At 38.9% G+C, this 16,250-nt stretch overlaps 1 protein-coding gene across 1 annotated transcript in view; it reads right to left on the bottom strand.

The window, feature by feature from the left end:
* Positions 1 to 4,331: 4,331 nt before the first annotated feature.
* Positions 4,332 to 16,250, bottom strand: part of LOC311138458 (patched domain-containing protein 3-like) — a gene marked incomplete at both ends in the record, with an annotated part of 28,576 nt that continues 16,657 nt past the window's right edge. The window contains one exon of the mRNA XM_084173141.1: positions 4,332 to 6,088. Within this exon, the coding sequence (XP_084029267.1) occupies positions 4,332 to 6,088 (1,757 nt within the window). The remainder of the gene's footprint in view (positions 6,089 to 16,250) is intronic.

The raw sequence follows: 16,250 nt of genomic DNA, 5'->3' as shown, positions 1-16,250 counted from the left end.
CGCAACAAGTTCTCTCTGTCAAGTCGTCAAGCCCTTATACCTGCATCTTTCAGGACCTGAGCGCTGTATCCCCGGTTCAAGAAGCGATTCTCCAATTCAGCAGATTTGACACTGTAGTCTGTTTCCTGATCGCAAATTCTGCATACTCTTTGGAATTGGCCATATGGAGTGTTCTCTTTTAGCCTTTTGGGGTGGAAGATGTCTGCCCTCAGAATGATATTCCCTTCTGTAGGCTTCCTAAAGATTTATGTGTGCAAACAACATTTGTCATTTTTACTGATGTCAAGGTCCAAAAAATGAATGTTATCCTTGCTGTACTCCATAGTTAGTTTGATGTTAGGGTTAATGCTGTTAAGGTATTGGTGGAAGGAAATAAGTTCATCTTCTGAGCCAGACCAGAACAGGAAAACATCATCAAAATAGCGTTCCCACCATATAATCCGGTCAAAGAACTGGTTTGTAGAAGGATCCGAAATGAAGTCATTTTCACATTTACCTAAGTACAAGCCAGTGTAGGAAGGGCTGTAGCAAGCTCCCATGGCACATCCTTTGACTTGTTTAAAGATATGGTCAGCGGTGGAAAAAGTACCCAATTGTTATACTTGAGTAAATGTAAAGATACGTTAATAGAAAATGAATCAAGTAAACGTGAAAGTCACCCAGTAAAATACTACTTGAGTAAAAGTCTAAAAGTATTTGGTTTTAAATATACTTAAGTATCAAAAGTAAATGTAATTGGTAAAATGTGCTTAAGTATTAAAAGTAAAAGTACAGTATAAATCATTTCAAATTCCTTATATTAAGCAAACCAGACGGCATGATTTTCTTGTTTTTTACATTTAATTTACGGATAGCCAGGGGCACACTCCTACACTCAGACATAATTTACAAAGAAAGCATTTGTGTTTAGGGAATTGGAACATTTTCTTGTCCTGCTAAGCATTCAAAATGTAACAAGTACTTTTGGGTGTCAGGGAAAATGTATGGAGTAAAAAGTACATTATTTTCTTTAGGAATTCAGTGAAGTAAAAGGAAAAGTTGTCAAAAATAGTAAAGTACAGATACCAAAAACTACTTAAGTACATGAGGTCCTTGTCCTTAGTGAATCATTGTTGGTTTGATGTCTTTAGAGGATGTACAACAAGTGTAACATCCTTAACCAAGTGTTTTATGTATCCCTCCATTTCCGTGTCTTGATGTAATTAATACAAATTATAAAATCTAGACATGTAGGTTTATGCTAGTAATCTCTACATTGACCCACAATCTCATGAAATCAATGCAAAGGCAATAAGGATAAGCATTTATAGGAAACACATGGAAAGTGATATGATGCTGCAACGTGGGGCGTTGGAATCATTTTCAGATTTGGGTAAATGTTGTATTTCTATGAGTCAATATAGGATTTATATTCTATAAGTAGTGGCCTGATTGTCATTGTCCAAATTGCAAGTTACTTTGCTGTGAAGCCACATTCGTGACATAATGTTGATTGCATTTAGTCAAAGACAAAACATATTATACGGAGCGAGCAGAGGGTACTTTGTCATATTTGTTATGCTTCATTACTCTCCTATTTCACACACAAAAAAATGTAACCCTAACTTCAGTTTCTCTAACTACAAGTTACAAGGAATATTTGTTTTCTGTAATTTTGAACCCCAAAAAAAATTCTGATGTTTTTGTCAGATGACCACAAATATTGGTTGTGTGTAGATTCATCAATATGCCTCAAACCCAAATGAATGGAAAAGATGAGCACAGACTAAAAACAGGAAATTGTATGTCAGAATCAGATTCAGATTCAGATAGTTTAATAGTCACATGTACAGGGTTGCAGGTGTGATTGCAGGGTACAGTGAAAATCTTAGGCTTCGAGCTCCAACATGCAGGACTAGTGAAATAAAATAATGAAAATGGTAATAAAAACTATAGAAATAGCACTATATACTGTACATAATAACAACTGTGGCAGTGATTAATAAATACATGTCCATTGTGGTGGAGGCAGAGTAAAGACTGTTGAGGGGTTGGGGTGGAATGACCATAGGGGGAGCAGCAGCATGAGGAGAAACTATTGGCCAGTCTTTCAGTTTTTGCCATGATGCTCCTGTACTGCCCGCGTCTGAGTGATTGAAGCGGGGAGAACAGGGCATAGCTTGGGTGGCTGGGGTCCCTGATGATCTTCTTGGCCTTTCTTCCGATACCTGGTGTTGTAGGTGTCCTGGAGGGCAGGGAGTGTGCACCCAATGGTGCGTTCGGCTGCACGTATCACCCTCTGAAGAGCCTTGCGGTCCGTGGTGGTGGAGTTGCCGTACCAGACTGTGATGCAGCCCGACAGTATGCTCTCGATGGTGCTCCTGTAAAACACTGTGAGGGCCCTCGGGGACAGGCTACATTTCTTCAGCATCCTAAGGTTGAAGAGTCGCTGTCGTGCCTTCTTCACTACGGTGTCTGTGTGATGAGACCATTTTAGCTTCTCTGAGATGTGTACGCCGAGGAATTTGAAGTTATTGACCGTCTCCACGGCGGCCACGTTGATGAGGATGGGGGCGTGTCCAGCCTGGTTCCTCCTCAAGTCCACAATCAGCTCCTTTGTTTTGCTAATGTTGAAGGAGAGGTTGTTTACCTGGCACCACGCTGTCAGAGGGCCCACCTCCTCCCTGTAGGCTGTCTCGTCGTTGTTGGTGATCAGGCCTACTACTGTTGTGTCGTCAGCGAACTTGACGATGGAGTTGGAACTGTGTGAGGCCACGCAGTCGTGGATATACAGAGAATACAGGAGGGAACTGAGGACGCACCCTTGTGGGGCCCCTGTGTTGAGGATCAGTGTCGAGGAGGTAGTGTTGCCTACCTTCACCACCTCGGGCGGCCTGTCAGGAAGTCCAGGACCCAGTTGCATAGGGAGGAGTTCAGACCCAGGGCTGTGAGCTTTGTAATGAGCTTATAGGGCACTATGGTATTGAAGGCCGAGCTGTAGTCGATGAACAGCATCCTCACATATGCATTCCTTTTGTCCAGGTGGGTAAGGGCAGTGTGCAGTGCAATGGAAATTGCGTCGTCCGTGGATCTGTCAGGGCGGTAGGCGAATTGGAGAGGGTTGAGTATGTCGGGGAGGGAGGAGGTGATATGGTCTTTGACTAGCCTCTCGAAGCACTTCATGATGACGGAAGTGAGTGCTACTGGTCGGTAGTCATTCAGTTCAGTTACTTTCCCTTTCTTGGGCACGGGATGATAGTGGACATCTTGAAGCAGGTGGGTATAGAGGCCTGAGCTAGGAAGAGATTGAAAATGTCATAGGACACAACAGCTACTACTAACGTTTTCATTAATGTTGTATTGTATGTTGTATTGTATAAATGTATTGAATACACTGTACAACAGATGGCCTTGGGCATGGCTTAATTTTAGCACCACTTTTGCAGATGTCTGAAAACATCTGACAAACTTTGATTTTGGAGTGAACTGTCTTGATCTGCTGTGGTATGCTGACTAACTTGCGAGACTTGTACTTACTTGATTAACAATTTGTTTAGTTAAAAAACAAAAATGTTGTCCTCCCTACACATTTTAAAGAAAGTGTGGAAGTAACTACCTTAAAAAAAGGCCTAATAGTCAATACTTTTATTTAAAATGTATGAAATTATTCTGCATTTGCATCTAATGTATAGGCCATATGGTGTGGATGTTGGCTGTCACTGAGAAGACTTTAGTCATTCTTGCTACCTAAATGTATCTAATGCAGGAAAAGAATAAACATAGAATGAGGATTTCCTTCATTTATTTATTAAAAACACAACAAAAAACATCTTTATCCTTAAACGTATTACAATGATGACAAGATTTCACAATTAGAGTCAACTAAATAAAAATGAAATTTCACAAAATGAACAAATTAACATTTGATTTTATGTTACAGTACTTCTACATGAAACAAAACGAATGACAGAAACAGTGAAAATATTCCCTACCTTTTCAATTGATATTTACTGTATGTGGACATTTTGTGCAATGATTTAGGGATTTGAAACACAATAAATCATCAATGATTGATATGTCATTTATAATTGGTTATTTTGTAGATTCATTCCATCACTTTACAACTACTGTACTTGCCCCAACTGTATAGAGCTGAATGAAATAAAACAAAGCTAAAACATGAATGTGTGTTCATTTACACTTGACCATAATGGGTTGTTCCCTCTCGTAAACGTTATTTGTACAGTTTTTAATCCGTTTGTTCTACCTTTTAATATTTAATTAATTCCATAAAAACAAAAAAAACGGGTACAGTGGAAATGCCTTGTAAATCTGGCCTCAAGACAACCTTTTTAGGGGCAGTCTTCAATGTTTTCATAAGCACTATTAGTTTTCCCGTTAGCACGATGTGAAGAATAATGTTGGTTAGAACTGATTGAACATACATTTGAATTAGCTGCTACAGCCCTTAATTCATGCACATTCTTCATGTTGAAATCCCCTGTGGTTTGGGTGACCCACATGTGACCTCTTTGAGACAAGGTGTTAGACCTACCATCTACATCTTTTTTATCACTGACTTTGCCTCCGCAGATTCCAAAGAAGGTCAGAAACACTGGGATAAACCCTATACCATGGACTGCCCCAAACAAAATGACCAAGAACATGATCTTAAAGAAGGTTCTGAAGATGTAGCTCTCAGCAGCAGACAGCACCACCACTCCTAAAATAGTAGACACAGCTCCCTTTAAGATGGGATATCCCAAGTGATAGACAGCATCTACAGCCTTTTTATTAGCTGCCGGCTCTTTGCTAGAGACAAAAGCATAGGAAATGTGAGCAGAAAAATCCACTGAGAAACCAATGCAGATGACAAGATTGATCATGGATACAGAGTCTAGATTGACATCCCATAATGCCATGAAACCAGCAACACCCACTATGACAGAGGCAATGGCAAAGGTTACCCACAGAGAGCATATGGGGTTGGGGATCAACATGAGGGAGATCACCAGCATAGCAAGAGTGGCAACTACAATGTTTTGGATGGTATTACTAACAATGACTGCATACTGGTCAAAGTATATGAAAGCAGGGTGGTAAACAACCAACTTTTCTGGACAACCATTAGCTGTCTCTCGAAGCTTATTCAACATGTTCTTTTCATCAACAGCTGTCCTGACGTTGATTGTCTGAATAAACAAACGTGAGGCAATTATGACTTTGTTTGAAATATTCACATCTTGTGTGAAACCTGATTGTTGTAAAAATGTAGGTAAACTATCCATGAAAATGGTTTCGTTATTTGGATTTGAAACTACACCCGCTTTTACATATTCATTAAGCCAAGAAAGGGTCATATCTTTAGCAACCAATGATTGACCAGCCAACGTTAGACTCTCAAAACTTCTGAGACAAGTATCAAGACGCTTTCGAGCAGTTTCGTCCCAATATTGAAACTCACTGTCAGTCACAACAACCATAACATTTGGACCATACTCTGAAAAGTATTGATCCTCATTATCGTAATAGCTACCTACATATGAGCTATCAGCTGCTAGGTTTTTAAGGTCTATACCTTCTTGGATTTGGAAGCAACCATAGATACTTGAGCCCAAATATCCAGCATAGAGCAGGATCACAAACACCTTGGTCCAAGTATTTGTTAGAAATGGCCCATAGTACATCTTAAAGAAGTTGTTAATGGGCATAGGTTCCTCTTTTCCCGTTTTATGATCATAAGCTCCCCCTATACTACAGAGGTTGTACTTTTTAGTGTTCTCCTCTGGTTCTGGAACCTTCATGCATGTCAGCCAGTGTCTGTTGCCCTTTTCACGTCTTCCATTCAGTGCCAGAAATGCACCAAAGAAGGTAATATTGTACAAGTAGCAGAACAGGACAGCTGTGCCAGTATACATACAAAAGGATTGTACGGAACCAAAGGGAGTTAACAGACCAATATAGAAGGCCAGGGCATCAGTTAGTGTTGTGATGGTGATCGAGACAGCTGCATCTTTGTATGTAGCTGCCATACGGTCCTCTACGTTGTCATGAACCTGAGTCTGCTGCCAGCAGGAAATCATGATGAACATGTCGTCAACACCAATTCCTGTCGAGAAAATGCACTCTTTTATAAAATGTCAGACCTAGTTTATACCTGTGTTCATTCCTGTGATCACATCAGAGTACAGGTCAATCGGGAGGTGCCGGAACAAATAGTGAGGGACCGGAACGCATAATTATAAATTTGTTGTATAATAAAGCATTGCATGGATATCATCGCATTTTCGTATAGAGCAGTAGAGTAGAGGCGCTTACAGAAGTTTCACACATCCAGTGGTGGAAAAAGTGCCCAATTGTCATACTTGAGTAAAAATAAAGATACCTTAATAGAAAATGACTCAAGTAAAAGTGAAAGTCACCCAGTAAAATACTACTTAAGTAAAAGTCTAAAAGTATTTGGTTTTAAATATGCTTAAGTACCAAAAGCCTCATAGAGGATCTAGATACATTTTCTAACCTCTCTGGATTACAACCAAATTATGATAAATGTACTATATTACGTATTGGATCACTAAAAAATTTAAAATTTACATTACCATGTAGTTTACCAATAAAATGGTCTGATGGTGATGTGGATATACTCGGAATACATATCCCAAATGAAATAAATGATCTCACTCCAAAAAAATGTAATAGTAAGTTAGCAAAAATAGATAAAATCTTGCTGAAAAATAGATAAAACCCTGATTAACTCTTTGGTGTTGTCCCAGTTTACCTATTTGCTTATGGTCTTGCCTATGCCTAGCGAACTGTTTTTTAAATTATATGAGAAAAAAATATTCAATTTGATTTGGAACGGCAAGCTAGACAAAATTAAACGGGCCTATTTATATAATGAATATGAATTAGGAGGACAGAAATGATTAAATATGAAAGCATTAGACCTATCACTAAAACATTCAGTCATACAAAAATTATACTTAAATCCGAACTGGTTCTCTAGCAAACTAGTAAGATTGTCTCACCCAATGTTCAAGAAGGGACTTTTTCCCTTTATTCAGATTACAACCCCTCACTTTCAGGTATTTGAAAAGGAAATCATCTCCCAAATATCACTATTTCTAAAACAAGCCATAGAAAGTTGGTTGCAATTTCAATTTAATCCTCCAGAAATGACAGAACAAATATTGCAACAAATATTGTGGTTAAACTCAAATATACTAATTGATAAAAAACCGTTATTTTTTTAGAAAATTTTTAAAAAAGGTATAATCTTCATAAATTATATTATCGGTAGGAATGGTGGAGTTATGTCGCACATGCAGCTAACAAAAACATATGGAAATGTCTGCTCTACCCAAAATTACAACCAAATAATTGCAGCATTACCGCAAAAATGGAAGAGGAAAGTGGAACTTGTCTGTCGGCCTTGCATTAAAGAACATAATTGTTTAAAGAAAATTGTGATAAATAAAAAAGTTTACCAGTTTCATTTAAGGACCAAAAGATTGACACCCGTCCCATATAGATTGCAAAATAGTTGGGAAGAGATTTTTGACGTACCGATTCCATGGCATAGTGTTTATGAACTGATTGCGTTCAGTTCATAAACACTATGACGACGCCGGATTCAAAACTTAGAATTTTTCAATTTAAATTATTATATACAATTCTTGCTACCAATAGAATGTTATTTGTATGGGGGATACAATCTTCCCAGCTCTGCAGATTTGGCTGTGAAGAGACAGAATCATTAGATCATTTTTTTTGGTACTGTCCATTTGTAGCTTGTTTCTGGACACAGGTCCATGAATGGCTGAAGGATTGCAATATTTGCATGGAGCTGACCCTGCAGATAGCACTACTGGGTGATCTGAAAAGTCATAGTCAATCGATCAATAATATAATAATACTTTTAGCAAAGATGTTTATTTTCAATTCACAACCTGTAGAAACAATGAGAATAGAAAGTTTCAGAACTTTTGTAAAACATCACAGTACAGTTGAAAAATATATGGCAAATAGAAATTCAATATGGATAGTGTTAAGAGATAGATGGGAGGTGTTGAATGGAGCTGAAGGATGGGACTAATAACAACAACTAATAACAACAAGATAACTAGTGTAAGACATGCTGTGTCCATAATAAGTATATAGGTTATATATTGTGAGCTTTTGTGAAAGAGCACAGTTAGAAAGATATGGCATATAGAAGCATACCAGATGGACATCATGAAAATGATCGGAGGAAGTTCAGGAGTAACAACAAACAAAATATAATTATTGACTGTGTCCATAAAATGTATATAGTATGTATAAGCATGAAGTAGAGGCCTAAGCATTGTTGTTCACTAGTTTACTCCAATTAGGGAGGGGATGGTGGGGTTGGAAAGTAATTAAGTCGAAATATATATATTTTTAAAGGATATCTATGTATATATATATATATGTATGTATGTCTATATATATATGCGAGAAAAAAAAAACATATGGGGGATTGGAAGTGATGCAGACAATTAACGGAAGTTACAATCTATCTGCAATATTAAAGCTGATCTACCCCCGAAAAAAAGAAAACAATAAAATAAAGTACCAAAAGTAAATGTAATTGCTAAAATATACTTAAGAATCAAAAGTAAAAGTATAAATAATTTCACATTCCTTATATTAAGCAAACCAGATGGCACCATTTTCTTGTTTTATTATTTTACGGATAGTCAGGGGCAGACATAATTTACAAACGAAACATGTGTGTTTAGTGAGTCCGCCAGATCAGAGGCAGTAGGGATGACCAGGGATGTTCTCTTGATAAGTGTGTGAATTGGACCATTTTCATGTCCTGCTAAGCATTCAAAATGTAACTAGTACTTTTGGGTGTCAGGGAAAATGTATGGAGTAAAAAGTATATTATTTTCTTTAGGAATGTAGTAAAGTAAAAGTGAAAGTTGTCAAAAATATAAATAGTAAAGTAATGTACAGATACCCCCCAAAACTACTTAAGTAGTACTTGAAAGTATTTTTACTTAAATACTTTACACCATTGCACACATGAGGAAAATGTTTTGCCTATAGTGTCCGGGAAAATAATTGGCCTTTAATAAACGCATTTCATGCAATTCTACATAATTCTAAATGACTGGAGACTTTTGCAGAATCTTTTTAATACCACACAAATGATCGAAATGACAGGCTACTTTGATACTGACAAACTGAGAATCTGAGACCAATAAAAACGACCTGATCTTGAATCCATCAATAGCCTATGCATAGGTGTGTGGATACACACATATTGTACAATTTGAGGAGGAAAATATAGTCTTAAAAAAGCTTTCCAGTTTCACTGACTCACTCGCACAATGATGCGCAGCTCAATCACCCGTGAACACCGATGCGCTCGTGCCAAAAACCTATCCTACTGGGCACACGCTGGTTAAATCAACGTTGCTTCAACGTAATTTGCCAACGTATTGTGACATGGAATCAACGTGGAAAATACATTGGATTTGAAAAAAGTAATCAACCAGTACTGTTTTCATCTCATTTCAACCAACATTGTAAACATTGAAATTAGGGTAGAACTTCAACTTAAATACATTGATTTAACCTGACTAACAGGTTGTTACATCAATCTAATTGCAACATAATCATCAGAACTATGTATATGTTGAAATTGCGATGAAAATTACACATAGATTTAAAAAAATATTTTTCATCCTATATTCACTAGTGAAAGTCTACACATTCCTTGCACATTCTTCACATTTTGCGGTCTTAAAATTCTAGCGATCCTACCGATCTAGACAACCTACTCCACATTTTCAAATTGATAGAAAAGTTAAACAACATAAAATAAAAAAATAATAAAAAAATATTGATTGCGTATGTCTTCACACCCCAAAGTTAATACTCGTTGGAAGCACCAATGGCAGCCATTACAGCTGTGAATCATTTTCAATAAGATAAGATTCTACCAATCTTGCACAACTCTTAGGGAAACAAATTGCTCAAGCTCAGTAAATTCGGAGTGAGGTTGGGTTTTTGTAGGCTAGCTACATTGACATCTGATTTGCTCAAAGGACACCATAATTTCAATGTGAATCTAGGTATACTATAATTTGTCCATGGTTTATTGGAAGTTTAGAAGTAGTTACCATTAACCCTACAGTGAGGGAAAAAAGTATTTGATCCCCTGCTGATTTTGTACGTTTGCCCATTGACAAAGACATGATCAGTCTATAATTTTAATGGTAGGTTTATTTGAACAGTGAGAGACAGAATAACAACAAGAAAATCCAGAAAAATGCATGTCAAAAATGTTATAAATTGATTTGCATTTTAAATGAGGGAAATAAGTATTTGTCCCCTCTGCAAAACATGACTTAGTACTTGGTGGCAAAACCCTTGTTGGCAATCAGAGGTCAGACGTTTCTTGTAGTTGGCCACCAGGTTTGCACACATCTCAGGAGGGATTTTGTTCCACTCCTCTTTGCAGATCTTCTCCAAGTCATTAAGGTTTCGAGGCTGATGTTTGGCAACTCGAACCTTCAGCTCCCTCCACAGATTTTCTATGGGATTAAGGTCTGGAGTCTGGCTAGGCCACTCCAGGACCTTAATGTGCTTCTTCTTGTGCCACTCCTTTGTTGCCTTGGCCGTGTGTTTTGGGTTATTGTAATGCTGGAATACCCATCCACGACCCATTTTCAATGCCCTGGCTGAGGGAAGGAGGTTCTCACCCAAGATTTGTTGGTACATGGCCCCGTCCATCGTCCCTTTGATGCAGTGAAGTTGTCCTGTCCCCTTAGCAGAAAAACACCCCCAAAGCATAATGTTTCCACCTCCATGTTTGACGGTGGGGATGGTGTTCTTGGGGTCATAGGCAGCATTCCTCCTCCTCCAAACACGGCGAGTTGAGTTGATTCCAAAGAGCTCGATTTTGGTCTCATCTGACCACAACACTTTCACCCAGTTCTCCTCTGAATCATTCAGATGTTCATTGGCAAACTTCAGACGGCCCTGTATATGTGCTTTCTTGAGCAGGGGGACCTTGCGGGCGCTGCAGGATTTCAGTCCTTCACGGCGTAGTGTGTTACCAATTGTTTTCTTGGTGACTATGGTCCCAGCTGCCTTGAGATCATTGACAAGATCCTCCAGTGTAGTTCTGGGCTGATTCCTCACCGTTCTCATGATCATTGCAACTCCACGAGGTGAGATCTTGCATGGAGCCCCAGGCCGAGGGAGATTAACAGTTATTTTGTGTTTCTTCCATTTGCGAATAATCGCACCAACTGTTGTCACCTTCTCACCAAGCTACTTGGCGATGGTCTTGTAGCCCATTCCAGCCTTGGAATCTGATTGATTGATTGCTTCTGTGGACATTTGTCTTTTATACAGGTAACAAGCTGAGATTAGGAGCACTCCCTTTAAGAGTGTGCTCCTAATCTCAGCTTGTTACCTGTATAAAAGACACCTGGGAGCCAGAAATATTTCTGATTGAGAGGGGGTCAAATACTCATTAAAATGCAAATCAATTTCTAACATTTTTGACATGCGTTTTTCTGGATTTTTTGTTGTTATTCTGTCTCTCACTGTTCAAATAAACCTACCATTAAAATTATAGACTGATAATTTCTTTGTCAGTGGGCAAACGTACAAAATCAGCAGGGGATCAAATACTTTTTTCCCTCACTGTATAAATAGTAATAAACTTGTAACTCTGTATATTGTCTTTTATATATGTTATTCATAATATACAGTACACTATCCAAACGGAAGATACATCTCTTTCAAATGTTGATATTTGGTTGCGTTCACAATTTAATATCCAGTTTTTCAGATTAATATGTTGGATTCACATCTCCATGTCAACCCAAAATGTTATTTAATTTAGTACTATTCTTCAACTTAGATTTTTGGTTGGGATGGAGATGTGAATAACTTCTAGATTAAATGTGAAATCAACCAACCATCCTTCATATACAAGACAATATCCAAGATAAAAGTATTGTCAGCTCAGGGATTCTAACCTTTTGGTTACTGGCCCAACACTCTAACCACTATACCAGTAGGAGTCAATGTTCAGGCAGAAATCATTGGATTGTGGCTTCACATTTCATTTCAATATACCTAATTATTTAGGTTGATAGCATGACATTGAAACAATGACGTTGATTCAAATAAAATGTGTCTAATCAAATCAAACATTATATATAATTTCAACCACCCAATATACAGGATGAAAAAGTTTGTGGAATTTTCAACACAATTTCAACGTACTCATAGTTCTGATGATTATGTTGAAATTAGATTGATGTAACAACCTGTTAGTAAGGTTGGTCAATGTATTTAAGTTGATGTTTTACCCTTATTTCAATCTTTACAATGCTGGTTGAAATGAGACAAAAACAGTACTGGTTGATGACTTTTTTCAAATCCAATGAATTTTCCACGTTGATTCCACGTCACAATATGTTGACAAATCCTGTTGAAGCAACGTTGATTCAACCAGTGTGTGCCCAGTGGGATCTCCCTCTTGTTTTACTTTGTACCTAGGCTACTGTTCGCTCAATAGGCCTATTTGGAAGTTGCTATAATATTTTGGTAGCCTACAGACAGATTGGACTCTTCTCTTTTCAGCAGGAGCCATTTGCTTTTCAACCTGTGTTTTCCCGCAATTGTATTTGAAATATTGCGAAAGGCCTGTTTTGGCTGCATGCTGTTCACTGACAGATTTGCAGCGCGTTCCTGACTTTAGGCTATGCCTTGTGATTGGGTTACGCACAATTCACAGCTAGGCTATTTTTTAAAAGAAGCTATTGCTCCTCTATGGCTAAATTATAGGCCTATTAGTAGTATTTTTTTCTTTCTTTTTTTCCCCACCTTTATTTAACCAGGTAAGCCAGTTGAGAACAAGTTCTCATTTACAACTGCGACCTGGCCAAGATAAAGCAAAGCAGTGCGGTAAAAACAACAACACAGAGTTACATATGGAATAAACAAAACGTACAGTCAATAACACAATATAAAATATATATACAGTGTGTGCAAATGTATGGAGGACTAAAAGTGCCACAATTAAATAAATAAATACACCATTAAATAATTACTTAAATGTGTCATTAATTAATTCAAATTAGAATTAAATACATAAATGTGTAATTAAATGTATCATTAATTAATTCAAATACCGATTCATTTTATGTAAAATACATATATAATTATTTCACTATTTACATTTACATTTCATGATCCTGCATTGCAGTGATTCATGAATTACTTAAAACTGTCAAACTGACCCATCAAAGTCAGTGGGCGGGGCTAACGCGAATCTAGTCTGATCCATTGCTTTGGTCTGAAGTAGAGTAGGCCAACCTGGATAGAGACAATGGAGGATCTCCGTGAACTTTCCAGGGAGTTGGTTAGAGACATTTTAAACTTAGCAGAGGATGTAGAAGCAGGACCTGCTGACATTAGCCGGAATTGATTTGTCTTGGCTTGATGCAGAGGGTAACCAATCAGGCGTTAGGTTCCGCCTACCAACTTTTGATGGGTCAGTTTGACAGTTTTAAGTAATTCAGGAAGCACTCCAACGCAGGACCATGAAATGTAAATGTAAATAGTGAAATTATTATATATGTATTTTACATAAAATGAATCGGTATTTGAATTAATTAATGACACATTTAAAAACACATTTATGTATTTAATTCTAATTTTAATTAATTAATGACACATTTAAGTAATTATTTAATGGTGTATTTATTTATTTAATTGTGGCACTTTTAGTCCTCCATACAAATGTAGTACGTTATGGAGGTAAGGCAATAAATAGGCCATAGTGCAAAATAATTACAATTATAATTTAGTATTATTACTGGAGTGATAGATGTGCAGAAGATTATGTGCAAATAGAGATACTAGGGTGCAAATGAGCAAAATAAATAACAATGTAAATAACAATATGGGGATGAGGTAGTTGGGTGGGCTAATTACAGATGGGCTGTGTACAGGTGCAGTGATCGGTAAGCTGCTCTGACAACTGATGCTTAAAGATAGTGAGGGAGATAAGTGTCTCCAGCTTCAGAGATTTTTGCAGTTCGTTCCAGTAATTTGCAGCAGAGAACTGGAAGGAATGGCGACCAAAGGAGGTGTTGGCTTTGGAGATGACCAGTGAGATATACCTGCTGGAACGCATACTACGGGTGGGTGTTGCTATGGTGACCAATGAGCTAAGATAAGGCGGGGATTTGCCTAGAAGTGATTTATAGATGACCTGGAGCCAGTGGGTTTGGCGACGAATATGTAGTGAGGGCCAGCCAACGAGAGTGTACAGGTCACAATGGTGGGTAGTATATGGGGCTTTGGTGACAAAACGGATGGCACTGTGATAGACTACATCCAATTTGCTGAGTAGAGTGTTGGAAGCTATTTTGTAAATGACATCGCCGAAGTCAAGGATCGGTAGGAGAGTCCGTTTTCTGAGGGCATATTTAGCAGCATGAGTGAAGGAGGCTTTGTTGCGAAATAGGAAGCCGATTCTAGATGTAACTTTGGATTGGAGATGCTTAATGTGAGTCTGGAAGGAGAGTTTACAGTCTAACCAGACACCTAGGTATTTGTAGTTTTCCACATATTCTAAGTCAGACCCGCCGAGAGTAGTGATTCTAGTCGGGCAGGCGGGTGTAAGCAGCATTCGATTGAAGAGCATGCATTTAGTTTTACTAGCGTTTAAGAGCAGTTGGAAACCACGGAAGGAGTGTTGTATGGCATTAAAGCTCATTTGGAGGTTTGTTAACACAGTGTCCAATGAAGGGCCAGATGTATACAAAATGGTGTCGTCTGCGTAGAGGTGGATCTGAGAGTCACCAGCAGCAAGAGCGACATCATTGATATACACAGAGAATAGAGTCGGCCCGAGAATTTAACCCTGTGGCACCCCCATAGAGACTGCCAGAGGTCCAGACAACAGGCCCTCCGATTTGACACATTGAACTCTATCTGAGAAGTAGTTGGTGAACCAGGCGAGGCAGTCATTTGAGAAACCAAGGCTTAGTCTGCCAATAAGAATGCTGTGATTGACAGAGTCAAAAGCCTTGGCCAGGTCAATGAAGACGGCTGCACAGTACTGTCTTTTATCGATTGCGGTTATTATATCGTTTAGGACCTTAAGCGTGGCTGAGGTACACCCATGACCAGCTCGGAAACCAGATTGCATAGCGGAGAAGGTACGGTGGGATTCGAAATGGTCGTTGATCTGTTTGTTAACTTGGCTTTCAAATACTTTCGAAAGGCAGGGCAGGATGGATATAGGTCTGTAACAGTTTGGATCTAGAGTGTCACCCCCTTTGAAGAGGGGGATGACCGCGGCAGCTTTCCAATCTCTGGGGATCTCGGACGATACGAAAGAGAGGTTCAACAGGCTGGTAATAGGGGTTGCGACAATTTCGGCAGCTAATTTTAGAAAGAAATGGTCCAGATTTTCTAGCCCAGCTGATTTGTAGGTGTCCAGATTTGGCAGCTCTTTCAGAACATCAGCTATCTGAATTTGGGTGAAGGAGATGCGGGTGGGGGCATGGGCAAGTTGCAGCGGAGGGTGCAGAGCTGGTGGCCGGGGTAGGGTTAGCCAGGTGGAAAGCATGGCCAGCCGTAGCAAAATGCTTGTTGAAATTTTCGATTATCGTACATTTATCGGTAGTGACAGTGTTTCCTAGCCTCAGTGCAGTGGGCAGCTGGGAGGAGGTGCTCTTATTATCCATGGACTTTACAGTGTCCCAAAACTTTTTGGAGTTAGTGCTACAGGATGCAAATTTCTGTTTGAAAAAGTTAGCCTTTGCTTTCCTAACTGATTGTGTATATTGGTTCCTGACTTCCCTGAAAAGTTGCATATCGCAGGGGCTGTTCGATGCTAATGCAGTATGCCACAGGATGCTTTTGTGCTGGTCAAGGGCAGTCAAGTCTGGGGTGAACCAGGGGCTATATCTGTTCTAAGTTCAGAATTTTTTGAATGGGGCATGCTTATTTAAGATGGAGAGGAAAGCACTTTTAAAGAACAACCAGGCATCCTCTACTGACGGAATGAGGTCAATATCCATCCAGGATACCCGGGCCAGGTCAATTAGAAAGGCCTGCTTGCTGAAGTGTTTTAGGGAGCGTTTGACAGTGATGAGGGGTGGTCGTTTGACCGCGGACCCATTACGGACGCAGGCAATGAGGCAGTGATCGCTGAGATCCTGGTTGAAGACAGCGGCGGTGTATTTAGAGGGTAGATTAGT

This window comes from Coregonus lavaretus, assembly GCF_964263955.1.
Source record: "Coregonus lavaretus genome assembly, chromosome: 2".
NCBI lineage: Eukaryota > Metazoa > Chordata > Actinopteri > Salmoniformes > Salmonidae > Coregonus > Coregonus lavaretus.
The sequence above is the reverse complement of the archived record's forward strand: the minus strand, read 5'-3'. Positions and strand labels throughout refer to the sequence as shown.